A 16,578-nucleotide genomic window follows, 5' to 3' on the forward strand; every position below is an offset into this window, starting at 1 on the left:
TTTGTCCACCTATCCCACAACCATCTTTGTGGTTTCTTCTGTGCAGCCCTTTGTATGGAACACCCTCTCTGAACTGGACCATAAAGACACTTTCCAGTCCCTCCTCAAGTCCCAATTCTGCCATGATGCTTATATGAAACTTAAAGGCTGCATCAAGAGCCACTGAGGGGGATACTTGATGTACTTTGGGAAGGGTGAATGCAGCTTGTCTCAGATGTGCGCTCTTCAGGTTAGGAAATCTCACTATATTTAGACAGTACCTAGTATATTGTGGGTGCTCTGTGATACAAATAATTTATGTGAAGGGATCTTTCAGTCTGGGGCCAGGAGGGACACTTCCTGCTGTTGGTGAAGTGAAGCAAATTCTAGCCCTTTGTATTAGGGTCTGGGCATAAATGCCAGCACTTAAAAATGTTCTGCCAATGACAGTTCTTTGTTGTACTAAGGTCAGTTATAGTGCAGCTTTAGGTGCAGAACCAGATCTGTCACTCACCAGCATGAAAAGGTGGGTCCCTCCCCACTGAAGAGTCTGCCATTTCGTTTTGTCTTCACAGCAGCAGGCAGACAGGTCTATGCCGCCCCGTTATAGAGCTTTAACAAAAGCACCCTTCCTTCCATAGTGTCTACTTTGGCCCCAAATTCTCCAGCAGTGCACTTGCAGGACAAAGTATGTGCCTCTCGGCTGGAGCCCTTGTTCATCCACCGGGAGTTCAGTATGTTGGGCAAAGAGAGAAGCAGAAATATACACTTTGTACCATTCCCCTCGCTGAGGCACTCAGTAGGGATCTGCGTATTTTGAAGGGCCCAGGTTATGCTTACAAGCAGCTCATTCTGGGTGAGGGTTGTTCAGACCCTTATCTCTAGGGAAGGAAAAGGCCCTGGGAGGTGCAGACAAACAAGCACAATTGGAGAAGCAGTCAACCATCTGGAACCACCCGCTGCTCCTCCTATACATAGTTGGAAACCGCACTACAAGGCCAGCGTTCTGCATCCACCTGGCAGAAGCAGTTGTGTTCTGTGTGCTTTGCTTTACGGAGGGCCTTGGATTGTGGTCCCAATTCTCTCTCTCTCCTTCTCTCTTTCCTCCCTCCCCTCCCCCACCTCTCTGTGCAGGGGTTCCATGTCTGTCCAGCTGCTAAAACTACTTTTGAAGGTTATTACAACTATGTATCATTCCATCCTAGAACCTACTGATGCTTGTGATTAAACTTTGAGCCTACTGACTCTTGATGTGGCGTTGAAAGTTTCATTCTTGGGGGCCATCTTCTCAGTCTCTGGAGTACAGTCTGCTACCGCCGGATTCCCCTATACTGTACTCACATGGGCCCATTAGAACTTGAGCCTCACTCAGTCTTGACTTTTAAAATTATCTTCCTTTTTTTTTTTTCTTTAAGTCTAAATCATGCCATGTTGCTGTCTGTTTTCTAAAGCTATCACAGGAAGGTGAAGCTGCACATCCTAGATGTCACATCCCAGACGTCCAGAGAGCTCCGTTACTATTTAAATAGGACTAACCCTTTTAGCAACTCCAAGAGACTGTCTATGGCACTTAAAGAAAAATCTAAAGGTTTGACAGTTTTGGCTTAATGGCAATCTAAGTGGCTAAGACTGTGCTTCCAGTCTTATGAGATGGCTAGTGTACCTGTGTGTGAAGGGCAGCTTCAGTGACTTGTCAGTGCCATGCCCTCATCTGAAATCTGTAGGGCTGTTTGGGGAGGAGGGAGAGAGCTGGTTGACACCTTCACCAATTGCTGTTCTCTTGACGTGGTATCAAGAAGAGATGTTGGTTGCAGGAGAACAGTGTTCAATCACTGTTTAGCTGGGCTCCTCAGGCCACTTACTGGGAGGTCATGGCTACCTAGCCACCTACAGAGGTGCTCTGGATTCAGGGTTGGGAAGGAGAAAAGGAGATTGCTTGTGCTTGGAACAAGAGTCAGTGTATTGCTTCATTCACCCACTTCTTTTCCCCCCACTGTTGGAGAGCCCAAGGCCTAAAGTTTTTGGGGAAAGGGATTATAGGTTGTCTGGAGTGAGCATGCTGTGTATACCTTTGGACAATAGAATGTAAGTTGGCCATGTACCCCTTCTGTCAGCTACTGCCTAAAAGCAATGGCCATACATTTAGGCATATGACTCCTACAGAGAGGCTTTGTACATGCAACATATATATACAGAGAACGGTAACTAGACCCTTTCTTGCTGTTTGAAAATGGGAGCTGTAATACACGGTACAGGGATGGGAGGGACAGGTGCAGGAAGGCTGGCTTGAACACTAAAAGCAGAATGCCAGGTTGAGGATCTAGTATGAGGATCCTGATTATTCATTCCGGGCAATCTCTTTGTAGGTTGGTGGGATCCAGGCAAAACGTATGTCTGCTAGGAGTAGGGCGATCTGCAGATGAATACTAGACTGGGATCCAGGCAGATAGGGGTATCTAGTGAGAGAAGTTACCTTGGTTCTCTCTGGACATTAACATCTTACTCATAAGTCCTGATCCATGCTTAAAGCATCAAACCTTACAGAATTCCCTACAAGAGTGTACCTTAAAACCTAGGTCACCTGCCAGAAGAGAAGGTAGGTATCTCAGGGTATCACCTCTGAGCTACTCTGCGTTACTCCTACTGTGGGAACATAGAATCCTAAAACACTGGGGATGTTACAGGGAGACAAACATCCGTTCCTAGCCCCACTGCCAAACTGCTTGTGAGATGTCGGCACATGTTAGAACCATAGCTCTGTGTGAATGCCTCTCCACAGGAAAGAATGCTCATTTAGGAGCTCTTGATACCAGAAACACCTGTTAGAAAATCAGCACTCAAGGAGAAAATAACATCAAACTCTGAGCAGACACTGATGCAGCATGATATGCACACTGCTTCAAAGGGTAGTGTTGGCTGTCTGGTTTCAGAGGCTGAATCTCTTCAGTCTGTCTAAATTCACACCATGTCTCCATCTCTGGAATGTAGTACTGAATGCTTCCCATCTCCTGGAGCTGTACAGGTACCTTGGGGGAATATACAATGTCCCCTGCTTCTGAAGAGCGAATGCAGAGAAGGAGTATTGTATGAAAAGGAATTCTCTTCTTGGCGGTTGCCCACATCCCTTTTGGTAACTGATAAATGTAGCAAATCTGGAGAGGAAAAAAAACAGAGTTGGACTTTGTTTTGTCTTCTGAAAGCTGAGCACGCACCTCGAGTACAAAAATCCATCAGTCTGCATAAAGTAACTGTATTACAACAGGCTGGTAATTCAGTCTCTTGACTCAAGTGTTACAGTACTCTGGGAGAAACCTATGTGTCACTTGGCTTTTAAATAGCAGGTGTCAGTACTTGAGGATGTTGATTAGAAAGTTCTTAGTTTGTGTCCCACAAACCTTGGTCAGCAATTTATCCAACCAGTAATGGTTAATAGGTTGACCTCCAGGAGGGACCCCTTGTCATTTCACAGCATCTGCTGAGGGAAGCCTGCACAGTCCATCCAGTGGATGGCAGGCCACTTTGATATGCAGGGGCTTGAGGATGGCAGGTGTGTATATATTAGTCTCTCTAGTATTGTGCATGTGAAAGTGGGGCAACATTTTTCTGGGCTTTTGACTTGATCTTCCATCTGGTTTTGTCCTCTTGAAGGCCTGTTTAATTTAAAACACTTAATCTGTTTTTCTGCAATCCAGGGACCCAATTACTGTCCCAGACTGAAGCCCTTCTCTAGGCTGGGTACTTGGTTGACGTCTCACATTAAGTGATCTCTTCTCTTCCAGATTTGACGGCCGGGTGGTGGCAAAACTTCCTTTTATCCCACTCTCCTATATCCAGGGCCTGTCCCATCGCAACCTGCTGGGGGAGGATTACACTGACTGCTCCTTCATCTTCCTCTACATTCTCTGCACCATGTCTATCCGACAGGTGAGTGCTGAGCTGCTTCCTATGGGTGGGGAATGGGGCAGGTATTGATCTGCCACCCAGTAAGGAGTAGCAAGTGCCCAATAACCAATTTAGCACATGTAGTCTGTCTTTGATCTACGTTTGTTTGAAGCTTTCATGTTGACCTCTGGTTCTCATAGGCTTGGCTGTCAAAGGAAATGTAGTGCAGAAAAGTCTCACTTTGTAGGAGGTCTTCTCTCAGCCCATGAGGGGGAGACCTGGCTAAAATCAGCAGGATTACTCCAGGATATTCAGACTGGGCCAGTGGAAATAGCTTCCACCCTGCTATGTGTCTCCAGGTAACTTTGTGGCTTGACAGGATCATTGTTGGCAAAGAACAAGTTGCATGATTCACTGACTTCACTGCAGGCTTCAGAAGATGCCTGGATTGCTAAGAAAAAGCCCTTACTAAAAACCTGTCAGTACAGTCATATCAGAAAGAAAAACACTCCTTCTTTAGTGTACCCTGAGGTCATGTCTACACTGCATGTGGAAGTGAGCCATCTAGCCCAAATTCTCAGATTCATGGTAGTGGGGCTTGTGCTAGCACTCTAAAAATGGTTCTGTGTAGATGTTGTGGCTCAGGCTTTGAGGCCAGCGGGGTGGGCTTGAGACCCTGAGCTGCAACATCAAAGCATGATCTACATGCTATTTTTAGAGCATTAGCCTGAGCCCTGCCAGCACAAGTCTGTGGACCCAGGTTGGGACGCTCATTCCCAGATGCAATGTAGCCTTAATGTAAGCTGCCTTTGTGCTCCAAAAGGCTCAATTTGTGTCCAAATATCTGCTGAGGCAGCAAGGAAGTCTGGGGTCAAACCTGCATTTTTCTCAAGTGCCTTATTCTCTTCCCTCCCCTTGCCTGCTTAATACATGACTCTCTCTGAAGGCTGAATAGCTTTCCCTTCAGAGTATTGTCTATTCCCAATCACCAGTGGGTGGAGTAATTTATAGAATCGGGGTCTGGTGTGACAAAATGCAAGACCATGTTAGAGAACACTGTTAAGAATTTAACACCATGGTGGACTGTGACCCATACACAGGCCCTTCTGCTACAAGGGAGAACTGCTGGCCCTGAAAATGGGAAGTTTCTTTGTGGTTGGGAATAGCTTGCCACAGTGATGCCATCATTTTATCCGCTGCAATGCACTGAAGCAGGGATAATGGTGAAGTAGCTGTTTAACTGACAGTGGATCTGCTATTAGCACATGATTAGGTTGGATGGAGTGTCCGTCTGTATTGGTGAGGACCAGTGGGACTTGAGTGCTGCTGAAAGTGTGTTCTGCTTGTTGATTTTCCTCCAGGGAGTAGTGAGAGGCTAATCGACTCTGGAAGCTGGATTAATGCTGATGCACTTAGATGGTTCTCTATTTTTATCTTTCCTCTTGCTTTGGTTCACTTCCTGAATGCTTACTGCTTATTTCTCCTTGATCTGCAGATCTCTGTTGCTTTTTCCTCTGGAGGTGCCAAGGGACTTAGAAACCCTTACAGCAGGTCAGCAGAGGAAATGACTCTTGTGCCAACTTCTAACAGAGGGGTCAGGATGGGCTTGGTGAAGTGGCTCAATAATGGAATGAAAGCTCCTTTACCCCAAAATAAGTGCATATTAATGGATCAAACAGATTCTCTCCCTCCTTCCACAGCAGGATCCTTCATTAAATCAGATCTGTGTCCAGTCTTGTGTAAAGGAACAAGGCAAACAAATTAGCAAAAGCCATCAAGTCCACCGACCCTTTATTAAATGTTCTCAGCACAGCAGGTCTTGTCCAATGCTCTTTCCCTGGCCTGGAACTAGAACACCAGGTGCTGTTGTGTGCTGAGGGGTTTGTCTAGTTTTTGTGGTTTCTGTGTCACCCACTGGGAAGCTTTTGTGTTGTTTCTACAGTGACTGCCCCCCCAGTGAATCTCACACCAGATAGCAAGTGCCTTACAGGGGAAACTCTCCTTGCCACCAATTTGTGTTACAATGTGGCTCTACGCCTTTCCATTCTAACACAATAGACTTTCTTTTGCACCCTTGAAAGGCCACGAGTAGTGAGAGTGAAACTCAGATTGTGCTGGCTGCTGTATGTCTGCTCTGCACCAGTTGGATACTTGGGGAATTCAGTGGCTGAAAAATCCCAAGTGGCTTTTTTGTAAGTTTTTAAAATAAAAAATCCCATGGTAAATTCCAGTTTTGACTATTTCCTGCTGTCACCTTCTGCAATGAAACAGACTAGAAGCAGCACGAAATGAATGGCTAGGCATAAACACTCGGGTGTTCAATGCTAGGTGTTCAGCTTGTTCAGTCCAACAAGCCTTCAATAGAAAATTCCAGTAAGGGTCTTTACTTGTGACAGAGAGTCCCTGCTAATGGCCTGGTGGGGCGGGGAGTAGCACCATTGCCTTGGAAAGGGTTTTTCAGCTGTGTAGCTTCATATGCTGCAGCCTCTCTAGTTTAACACTTTTTTTTATTCCCTGTAGAACTGATGTACTTTGTACTCCTAGCACCACATTAAAAGAGGTAGCTGCTCCTTTCATACTCAAGTCTTTACCTCTAAACTGTAGTTTAAACTGGCCCCCATAGAGCTGGGAGGTGAAGGAACCCCTCTACATTCCATGTGGGCAATAGCCCAAGAGAAGAGCTGCAGAGAGGTGGGGCGCTGGAATTAAATAGTGGGAGAACAGGGGAATATCCCAGGGTCCATTTGGGGGGAGGGGTGTGGGAGAGAATCCCTAGAACTCATTAAGTTGAGGCAGAGCCTGGGTTTAGTTCAGGGTGTGAGTGTCTCAATCTGCTTTGGGGGAGGGAGAGGACTAACTGGTGGGGATCAAGTGCCGCTGATTTAAACAGGCATCGCTTATGGGGTGGGGAGTGGTAGCACAGCTACTCTTCACCTTGAGGAAACTCCTCAAGCCATGCTCGACACCTTTTTGCCTGTGACCTGGGGCCAGCATCTCCTGAAATTTCCAACTTGCAGTGAGTAACTTCCTCTGCACTGTTCCCATCTCCCCCTGCACGTAAATCCTGTCCAGTGGTTCCTCACGCCTTCCTGTTTGGAGAGAGGGCTTCTGCTGGGAGAGGTTTTCTACCGGCTATTGAGCTGCTGCCTTTCAGCTGAGGAAGTCTGCTGCTGAATTGGGTGTGATGCAGAATGTCAGTTATATCCTCTGCCCCTCCTCCTGTTAGTGCACTAACAGCCTTCACCTGTCCTGTTTATCTTGAGTAATAAATCTTTATTACACAGAGGCTTGCCAATATTTAGTTTCCTTTTCACACATGCTTGAATTTTAGACCTGTCCTCTTCCCCTACTCAAGATCTGCTCCTGGTGGGAGTGGGGGCCAGTGATTCCCCCTGCAGACAGGAGACGGAGCACATCTTTCTTTCCCACAAACTGTCCTGATTATTGTGGGGCAGGAGGTCAGTCCTGGTTAGTTTTCTTCTCCTAGGGCACTTAAAAGTTTTGCACAGAAATGACATCCATTCTCTCTGCACTGATTGTGGGATGGAAAGGATTCAAAGAAAAAGACAAGGGGCGGGGTGGTGGTGGGAGACTAGTGTAATACAAATATTCTTGCTCCCCTGCTGCTGCTTTCTTCCGCTCCCATCGGTCACAGTGTGCTGCCCACAGCATCCTTTTTAGAGAAGAAGAGTGTGTGCTATGCTGTGGGAACCCAACATGGTGCAGGCCTCCATAACACTTAGTCCCAGGATCAGTGTCTGGGACCTTCTGTGCAATTTTAACATCACTGTCGTGCAAAAATAATTTATCAGCATGATGCTAGCTACATGTCTGCTGGAGAGAAAACTCTACAATTGTGGGAAAGGAAAGGCTGGCCAGAGAGTGTGTAGTATTCGGATTGGTTATAGTTTGGCTCAGGTCTAGTTGGCACAGGTCAACATGTCTGTTTGCCTCTACTCTCATAATCCGTCCTCCCACCAATGAGATCTGTCTGACCAGCTAGAACGTAGAGGGCTGAGTGATGACATCGACAAGAGTCGGGAGGATGCAGTGCAAGTTTCCCCTTTTGCTCTATCAGTGCACCTCAGTCCTGATCCTGCAGTACCCCCTACTGGTCAATTGAGTCCCTTTTCAATAGCTGTTCCCTTTCTTTATTAATATCTGGAGCAAATAGTACTGGGACAAGAGACACAAGATGGAGCCTCCCACAGCAAAATATTTTTGTGTTATATACAGATCTTACTCCTAAAATGATGCAACACATCTTAGTGTGTTCCCTGTCTAGCAACTATCCCACAAGTGGGAAGGTGAAGCAAGAACTATCAATTTACTTAGGGACCTTCCACTGTGTTTAATGTTTTTGTTAGTTAAACCAGTGGTCTCCAAAGTGGGCTGCGAAAGAGGATCCTTTGGGGTGCGCAGCAGGAGGAGCGCTGCCGGAGCAGCGCCGCCTTTTTTTTTTTTTTTTTTTTTTTTCCCCCCCCTTCAGCAGTTTGGCTGGGAGTCCAAGTGCCTTTCTGTCTCTCTTCCCCCCCCCCCGCCCCCCCAAGCCCCTCGGCAGTTTGGCCGGGAGCAGGGGGTGCGTGCTCAAAAATTTTTTACTGATGGGGTGCGCGATCAAAAAAGTTTGGAGACCACTGAGTTAAACTATAGTGTACATGTATCTCATCACAGGTGGGGGTGGTAGCATCTCCTTTTATTAAAGTTCGCTAGTATTTCCTGTTACAAGGCCCTGTTTTTAGTTATTGATAACCTGGCCAAATTTTAACCCTTTGGGCTGAAATTTTCCATGCTATTAGTTACCTCTGGTAGTGCGAGTGGCAGAGGTCTGTGGGTTGGATCTAAAGGTTCCAACCTTGCTGACGAATCATATGGGCATCAATATAATGCCACATGATGGAATTTTTTTTTGTTTGCTTTTTTAAAAACCCAGGAGATTACACACAGGTTTTTGTGTTAAAAGAACATTACTAAAGTTGCAAATCCAAGCACTCAGAAGTTAGGAAATGCCAGAATTAAGGTTGCCTGTGCATATGTGTTATGATACAGCCCAGGGATCGGCAACCTTTGGCACGCCGCCTGCCAGGGTAAGCCCCTGGCGAGCCGGGACGGTTTGTTTACCTGCAGCATCCGCAGGTTTGGCTGATGGCAGCTCCGATGGCTGCCATTCCCGCAGCCCCCATTGGCTTGGAACGGTGAACTGTGGCCAGTCGGAGCTGCGATCGGCCGAACCTGCGGACACTGCAGGTAAACAAACCGGCCCAGCGCACCAGGGGCTTTCCCTGACAGGCTGCGTGCCAAAGGTTGCCAATCCCTGATACAGCCTTTAATCACATGACCACACGCTGTTTTTTCCACAGGACGCTGCCTCATTCAGTGAACAGGATGGACAGTGCTCACTTCATTAGCAACTACTCACCATGTTTTCTCATTGTTCAATGCGTGGCCCCAGACCTTGGTTACTCTCACTAGTCAAACCTTGTTCTGAAGACAGAACTATTAATCTCCTCAGGGGCTTTTCTCTCATACTCAACACTACACCAGCTTTGTGCTTTAATAAACATTACTGATCTTATTTTCACAATACTCTTGTGAGATGAGGGGTATTGGCCCCATTTTACAGATGAGTAACTGCAGCCCAAAGAGATTAAGATCAAAAGTATTCACTAATCTTAGGTGTCCAGTTTGAGATGCTGAGGACCTAATTTGCAAAGTACTTAGCATTATACGGCTTTATATGTTCAGAGCACAGCTCCCATTTACTTCAGTTGCAGCTATGAGTGCTCAGCATGTCTGCAAATCATAAGAACAGCCATACTGGGTCAGACCAATGGTCCATCTAGCCCAATATCCTGTCTCCTGACAGGGGCCAATGCTAGATCCTTCAGCATGAATGAACAGAACAGGCCACTTTATCAAGTGAGCCATCCCCTTTTGCCTAGTTCCAGCTTCTGTCAGTTGGAGGCTTTGGAACACCTAAAGCATGGGGTTGCGTCCCTGACCAGCTTTGCTAATAGTCCTTGATGGACCTATCCTCCATGAACTAATTCTTTTTTGAACCCAGTTATACTTTTGGCCTTCACAACATGTGGCAATGAGTTCCACACGCTGACTCTGTGTTGTGTGAAGAAGTATACTACTTCCTTTTGTTTGTTTTAAACCTGCTGCCTATTCATTTCATGGGTGATCCCTGATTTTTGTGTCAAGTGAAGGGATAAATAACACTTTTTTCCCCACACCATTCATGATTTTATAGATCTCTATCCTATCCCCTTAGTCATCTCTTCTAAACTGAACAGTCCCAGTTTTTTTAATCCGTCCTCAGATGGAAGCTGTTCCATACCCCTAACTAATCCTTTTTGTTGCCCTTCTCTGTACTTTCTCCAGTTCTAATATATCCTGCTTGAGATGGTGTGATCAGAACTGCATGCAACGTTCAAGGTGTGGGCACACCATGGATTTATATACTGTCTTATATTTTCTGTCTTCTTATCTATCCCTTTCCTAATGGTTCCTATTGTTCTGTTAGCTTTGTTGACTGTCGCTGCACATCAAGCAGATGTTTTCAGAGAACTGTCCATAATTACGCCAACATCTCTTTCTTGAGTGGTAATAGCTAATTTAGACCCCATAATTTTGTATGTATGGTTGGGATTACATTTTCCAATGTGTAATGCATTGCATTTATCAATATTATATTTCATCTGCCGTTTTGTTGCCCAGTTACCCAGTTTTGTGAGATCCTTTTGTATCTCTTTGCTGTCATCTTTGGACTTCACTATCTTGAATAGTTTTGTATCGTCTGCAAACTTTGCCACTGCACTGTTTACTCCTTTTTCCAGATAATTTATGAATGTTGAACAGCACAGCTCCCAGCACAGATTCTTGGGGGACCCTGCTATTTACCCCTCTCCACTGTGAAAACTGGCCATTTATTCCTACCCTTTGTTTACTATCTTCCTATCACAGGCCTCAGGTTGGGCACCCAGTAAATGAGGCATACATAATTAGTGGCCATTTGTGAAAAAACTTGGTTTAAGTGACTTGTGCAGCATCACACACAAGCTCTGTAATAGAGGCAGAGATAGAATGCAGTTCTGCAGGGCTGCATTCAACTGTCTTAACCATGAGAATGTCCTTGCTCTTCCTTCAATTTCCTGCCTTATTCACTACGCACCTTCCAACTTCTGCAACAAATGAAGTAGACCATAATCTTGTTCACTACACAGCCCTGATTGATCCCCAGAGCAGGCTGGAAAAAATACTATGTGGTCCTGTAATTAAAGATTGTGTCGTCGTGCATATGCACAAGGGGACCAAAATAAGGTTACACTGACAACCTTAATTCTGACATTTCCTAACTTATGGGTGCTTGACTTTGCAGTCTAATGTTCTTTAACATAGCTTTGTGTGTAATTGTAAAAAGTAGAATGTTTGCCATCGGCAAATGCTATAAAGCTGATGTGACTTCCTTTAACCTCCTTTCCTTTTTCAATTGCTTGTAACTCTTACATATTTGTATTTGGGCTGAAATTTTCCATACCCTCTGCCCAAAAGTGACTTCTGTCTTTTGTGTGTAAAATTTTTGGTTCTCTGCTCTATGTGAGTGTCAAAGTAATGGGGAAGTTCTCCGTATGTTCCACTTCAAAGCACAAAAATCTCATGACTCTAAAAGGTATAAGTTGGAAATTTCCTAGTTGGCTTGTGTTGACAATCTTCTTGAGGCAGGCATTCAAGGGTGAAGAAACTCCGTTCAGTAGTTTATCCTCTTTTTGTTTTGTCCATATTCAGATTTTCCATTTTGTCCCTCCAGCACCATTTAAGCTTGCATCATTTAGGACACTGGTATTGATTATAGTGAAGGATGCCCTCTGCTTATATCATGCTTCTAAAGTGATCCAGTGTTGAAACTAAATAAATGTAGTTTAATTGCACTGTGCTGTTTTTAACGGAGCTTCACACAAATCTCAGTACAATACTAATCTTTAAGCATTCTGCTGTGAGTATGACTTTCCTGATGAAAATGCTTGTTTTTTGTGGGTTTTTTTCCCCCAATCCTAATGTTCCATTAACACTAGTGTGATGTTGCATTAAAACACTAAAAGAGCAGGAGTACTTGTGGCACCTTAGAGACTAACAAATTTATTAGAGCATAAGCTTTCGTGGACTACAGCCCACTTCTTCGGATGCATATAGAGTGGAATAAATATTGAGGAGATCTATATACACACATACAGAGAGTATCTTGCCTGTTTATGCTCTCTGTATGTGTGTATATATATCTCCTCAATATTTATTCCACTCTATATGCATCCGAAGAAGTGGGCTGTAGTCCACGAAAGCTTATGCTCTAATAAATTTGTTAGTCTCTAAGGTGCCACAAGTACTCCTGTTCTTTTTGCGGATACAGACTAACACGGCTGCTACTCTGAAACCTGTCATTAAAACACTGTGTTCCAATGTTCAAAAATCTAACCAGTGGACAAAGGCAGAGACGAGATAATCTGCAAAAATTTATTTTTGTTGATAGGTAGAAACAACCAGGAGTCCTTGTGGCACCTTAGAGACTAACACATTTTGTGGGCTAGAACCCACTTCATCAGATGCATGGAGTGGAAAATACAGGAGCAGGTATAAATACATGAAAAGATGTGGTTTGCCTTACCAATGTGAGGTCAGTCTAAGGAGACCATTCAATTGACAGTGGGATACCAAGGGAGGAAAAATAACTTTTGAAGTGGTAATGAGAGTGGCCCATTTCAGACAGTTGACAAGAAGGTGTGAGTAACAGGAGGGGGACATTAGTATTGGGGAAATTAGGTTTAGGTTTTGTAATGACTCAGCCGCTCCCAGTCTTTATTCAGGCCTAATCCGATGATGTCCAGTTTGCAAATTAATTCCAGTTCTGCAGTTTCATGTTGGAGTCTGTTTTTGAAGTTTTTTTGGTTGAAGAATTGCCACTTTCAATGCAAAAGAATAAATGGACACAAATCTGACATCAGGAATCATAACATTCAAAAACCAGTAGGAGAACACTTCAGTCTCCCTGGTCACTCAATAACAGACCTGAAAGTGGCAATTCTTCAACAAAAAAACCTTCAAAACCAGACTCCAATGTGAAACTGCAGAACTGGAATTAATTTGCAAACTGGACAACATCTGATTAGGCCTGAATAGAGACTGGGAGTGGTTGGGTTATTACAGAACCTAAACTTAATTTCCCCAAAACTAATTTCCCCCTACTGTTACTCACATCTTCTTGTCAACTGTCTGAAATGGGCCACTCTCATTACCACTTCAAAAGTTATTTTTCCTCCCTTGCTATCCTACGGTCGATTGAATTGTCTCCTTAGACTGACCTCACCCTTGGTAAGGTAAACTGCATCTTTTCATGCATTTATACCTGCTCCTGTATTTTCCCCTCCATGCATCTGATGAAGTGGGTTCTAGCCCCCGAAAGCTTATGCCCAAATAAATGTTAGTCTCTAAGGTGCCACAAGGACTCCTCGTTGTTTTTGCTGATACAGACTAACACCGTTACCACTCTGAAATCTGTTGATAGGTAGGTATACTGTACCATGTGTCTCAGGAGAGAAAACACTGTTTCCATCTACATCATTAGCACAGTAATCAGCTCTGTACTCAGACTTGTGGCAGGAGCTCAGCAATTCCTGTGGTGGCCAGGTGGGCGACCCAGTTCTGATTGTATTGTGTGAGATCCTTCCTGTCTCATTTGCAGATTCTCAGGCTCTAATTACAGCCTCCCTTGACAGTGGTTTTTGGAATGTGTGAAAACAGTGACGTGCTGCTCCTAGATTTTCTGCCTGTAAGCAGAGAACAGGAACCTGCTACTGCGTATGCATTGTAGTTGAATTGCAAAGATATCTAATGTTACCATCTTAATTTAAAGAAAACAAAATAGGCAAAGGCTGCAGCCTGCAACAAGAACTGTATTACCTACCCATTGGCTTTATGACTTATGTAGGTGAAGATAAAATTGAATTGCAGCCCTGGACTGGACCCCCCTCCAACTGTGGGAAGCTTGATGAGGAAACAAACTCTGGAGCTTAGGCCCACCTTCAGTTGCAGTTAATTATGCATATAAATCAGTTATTCTCTCTGGGTTGCATTTCTTCCGGGCCCTTTTGCATGGATACAGATATATCACATATATACACTGGCTAAACTGAGTTGTAAAACCCTGGAGGTTGAAGTTAATGAGAGGTTTGCCACTGGTCTAAATGGAACCAGGATTTCACCTCTGTATTGGCTTCCTTCTCACCACACCACCATCACATCGTTCTGTTTTTTGTTTTCACAGAATATTCAGAAGATGCTTGGCCTGGCTCCTTCGCGGGCTGCCACTAAGCAGGCAGGGGGCTTCCTGGGTCCCCCTCCTCAAGCTGGGAAATTCTCTTGAAGTATATTCATGCACCTTCCACAGCAGCTCCCATTGATGTCAATATCAAAGACAGATTGCCCTCGGTTTGTAACAAGATCGGATTCCACAGCAGACTTTCTATTAATTTGAAGCAGCCTTTGGGATGGGTACTGTCTTCACGGAAGCATCTTTGTATTGGGCGTGTTCTACAAGCAGCTTGTCACGATTGAAGCAAAGTTCTTGGCAGATAACGTGAGATGTGTTTTGTGTGTCTGTGTAATAAACGTTTAAGCCCCTTGCATTTAAAATGTAGTAACCTAATCACATTGCAGGGACAGTTGAACTGTCTTGCTTTATAGAACTACTGTAAGGATAATAAAACCTTATTTGGAGCCATGATAGGGAACCTGAATCAGGTGACAAGGATCTGTAAAATAAACAGATTTTGGAAAGTCTTGCACCATCATGCTGTAGTACTGATTGTGTCCCAGTTCTCTTAGACAAACTGGCTAAATACCTCTATGTATTAGAAACCCATCTATAGGGAAACTAGGCATGTTCAGTGCCATTCTATGAATGGGAGGAAAAATACATGTAAAGTTGGAGTTTGTTTCCTCAGTAGTGCAGTACCCAGGCCACCGTGCCATGCTGCAGTTAGAGGTTGTTGGTGCTATACTTCTGAACAAATGAAAGGAGCTCAGCTTGGCAGTGGTTTATGTAGCATTACGATGTCCACATTTTAGCCGTCTGCTTAGCTGGAATCTGTTCAATTGCAGTCATACTTTAAACAAACCTGGCCTTTAGTCTTATCTTGATTAAACAGTTACATAAGCTCTTGTTTGTTGTATGCCAGTGATACCATCTGCAACTACCCTTTACTACCTAAGGGTTACAATGTACACACACAGCGTGTACCGGACCTAGAATGTTGCTGTGCTATTCACTGTACTTCTAAAGCTGAGTGATCGGTTTGCATGTCTTAAAGGCCTCAAAATTTGTTACCACTCACCAATATGTTCTTAGTTCAGTTCCTGATCCTATTTCTACATTGCCAGATATTTACTTAGTTTAGTCTTATTAGCTGGAGCCCAACTCACTTTATTTACGAGGGGACTTAAAAAATAAATCTTGAAGCTAAACTTTTATCAGGCTCACTATAGACCAAGTTCTAGAACTGCTGAGAGGTGGAATTGCCTTAAGTATCAGCTCTGTACTTCTACCGCCACAAATTATAAACCACTCCAGAGGATGGAAGTCTCTTCCTGTCTTTGGAGGTATTTCTGTTACATCTATCATCCATAGTACCTCTGCACTAACAACTGAACTAAATATGATATGTGCTTGGTTAAATGATGTGCTCGAGGTAAATTCAAGACTCCCTGTATGTGGCAATGTGGGGCATATCCACTGGATTATTTTAAATGAATAATGGGAGAGTTCTGAATAATAAACCCTGCCCTTGAATCCTATCAGAGAGTGCCTGTGCATATATAAACTTGGTTTAAAACTGGTTAAGGTTGCTTAAATGCCACACACCCTTTAACACAAGCCCTTAAAAACAAAGAAATGCCAAGTTTAAGGGACATATTTTTATCATCAGATGAAGAGGGCACAGCATTATCAGCCAATAATGCCAGATTCTGCACCTCTGCAAGAAACTTTTTTGCCTCCAAGAAAATAACTACGGGTACATGCAGCACACAAAGTTCCCTCACATTATCATGCAAAACCTTCAGCAAAATTAACAAGTATTCAGAATTGAAACTTGTGCACTGGTTAGGTGTGTGGTGAGATGGGTTTAGAGGAAGTATGAAATCGTAGTTAAGATTTGTATTATAGTTCATTGTGTTGTGTTTGTTTCCTTATGTGTTAGAGACAGAAAGGAGATAATTCCTTGTGCAGATGCAGAGTGAGCAAACTATAGGCCACATCTTGCAGTTGTTACATAGACAAAGTTCCTGTGAAGTTCTGGGGCTCATTTGGTCTTATATAGAAACTACAAGATCAGGTCCTATTGGACTTATTTTGTATAAACACTTATAATGGACTCAGTCATGGACTGCCATTAATTCCCATGTTCCCACTGAGCTAAAATCATGAAATTTGATTCAGTGGTAGTCATGATATAGAATCAATTATGTCTTAAGCAGGATCTGTTAAAGAAAACAGCTTGAGTTCCAGCTTTGTCTCCCTTATTTATCTGGCACCACACCCTGTCTGGACCCCTTATACAGCTAATGGCTCAATAATGCGCTGCAAGTAGGTCATTCCACTGAGTACAGGAAAAATCTCACATTTACTCCTGAGGGAATTCTATGCAAAAAACAAAATTAATA

At 44.0% G+C, this 16,578-nt stretch overlaps 1 protein-coding gene across 4 annotated transcripts in view; it reads left to right on the forward strand.

The window, feature by feature from the left end:
• TMCO1 (transmembrane and coiled-coil domains 1) overlaps nucleotides 1-14,708 on the forward strand; it is a 34,531-nt gene extending 19,823 nt beyond the window's left edge. For 2 of the 4 annotated variants that reach the window (XM_065555701.1, XM_065555702.1), the window contains exons 6-7: nucleotides 3,759-3,903; nucleotides 5,357-6,091. In XM_065555701.1, the coding sequence (XP_065411773.1) occupies nucleotides 3,759-3,903; nucleotides 5,357-5,626 (415 nt within the window). In that variant the 3' untranslated portion in view covers nucleotides 5,627-6,091. Of the gene's footprint in view, nucleotides 1-3,758; nucleotides 3,904-5,356; nucleotides 7,145-14,182 lie in introns of those variants that run through there. The other 2 variants (XM_005304245.3, XM_065555700.1) reach the window with 2 other exon arrangements.
• The last annotated feature ends 1,870 nt before the right edge of the window (nucleotides 14,709-16,578 follow it).

The sequence above is a fragment of the Chrysemys picta genome, chromosome 8, assembly GCF_011386835.1.
Source record: "Chrysemys picta bellii isolate R12L10 chromosome 8, ASM1138683v2, whole genome shotgun sequence".
NCBI classification, from domain to species: domain Eukaryota; kingdom Metazoa; phylum Chordata; order Testudines; family Emydidae; genus Chrysemys; species Chrysemys picta.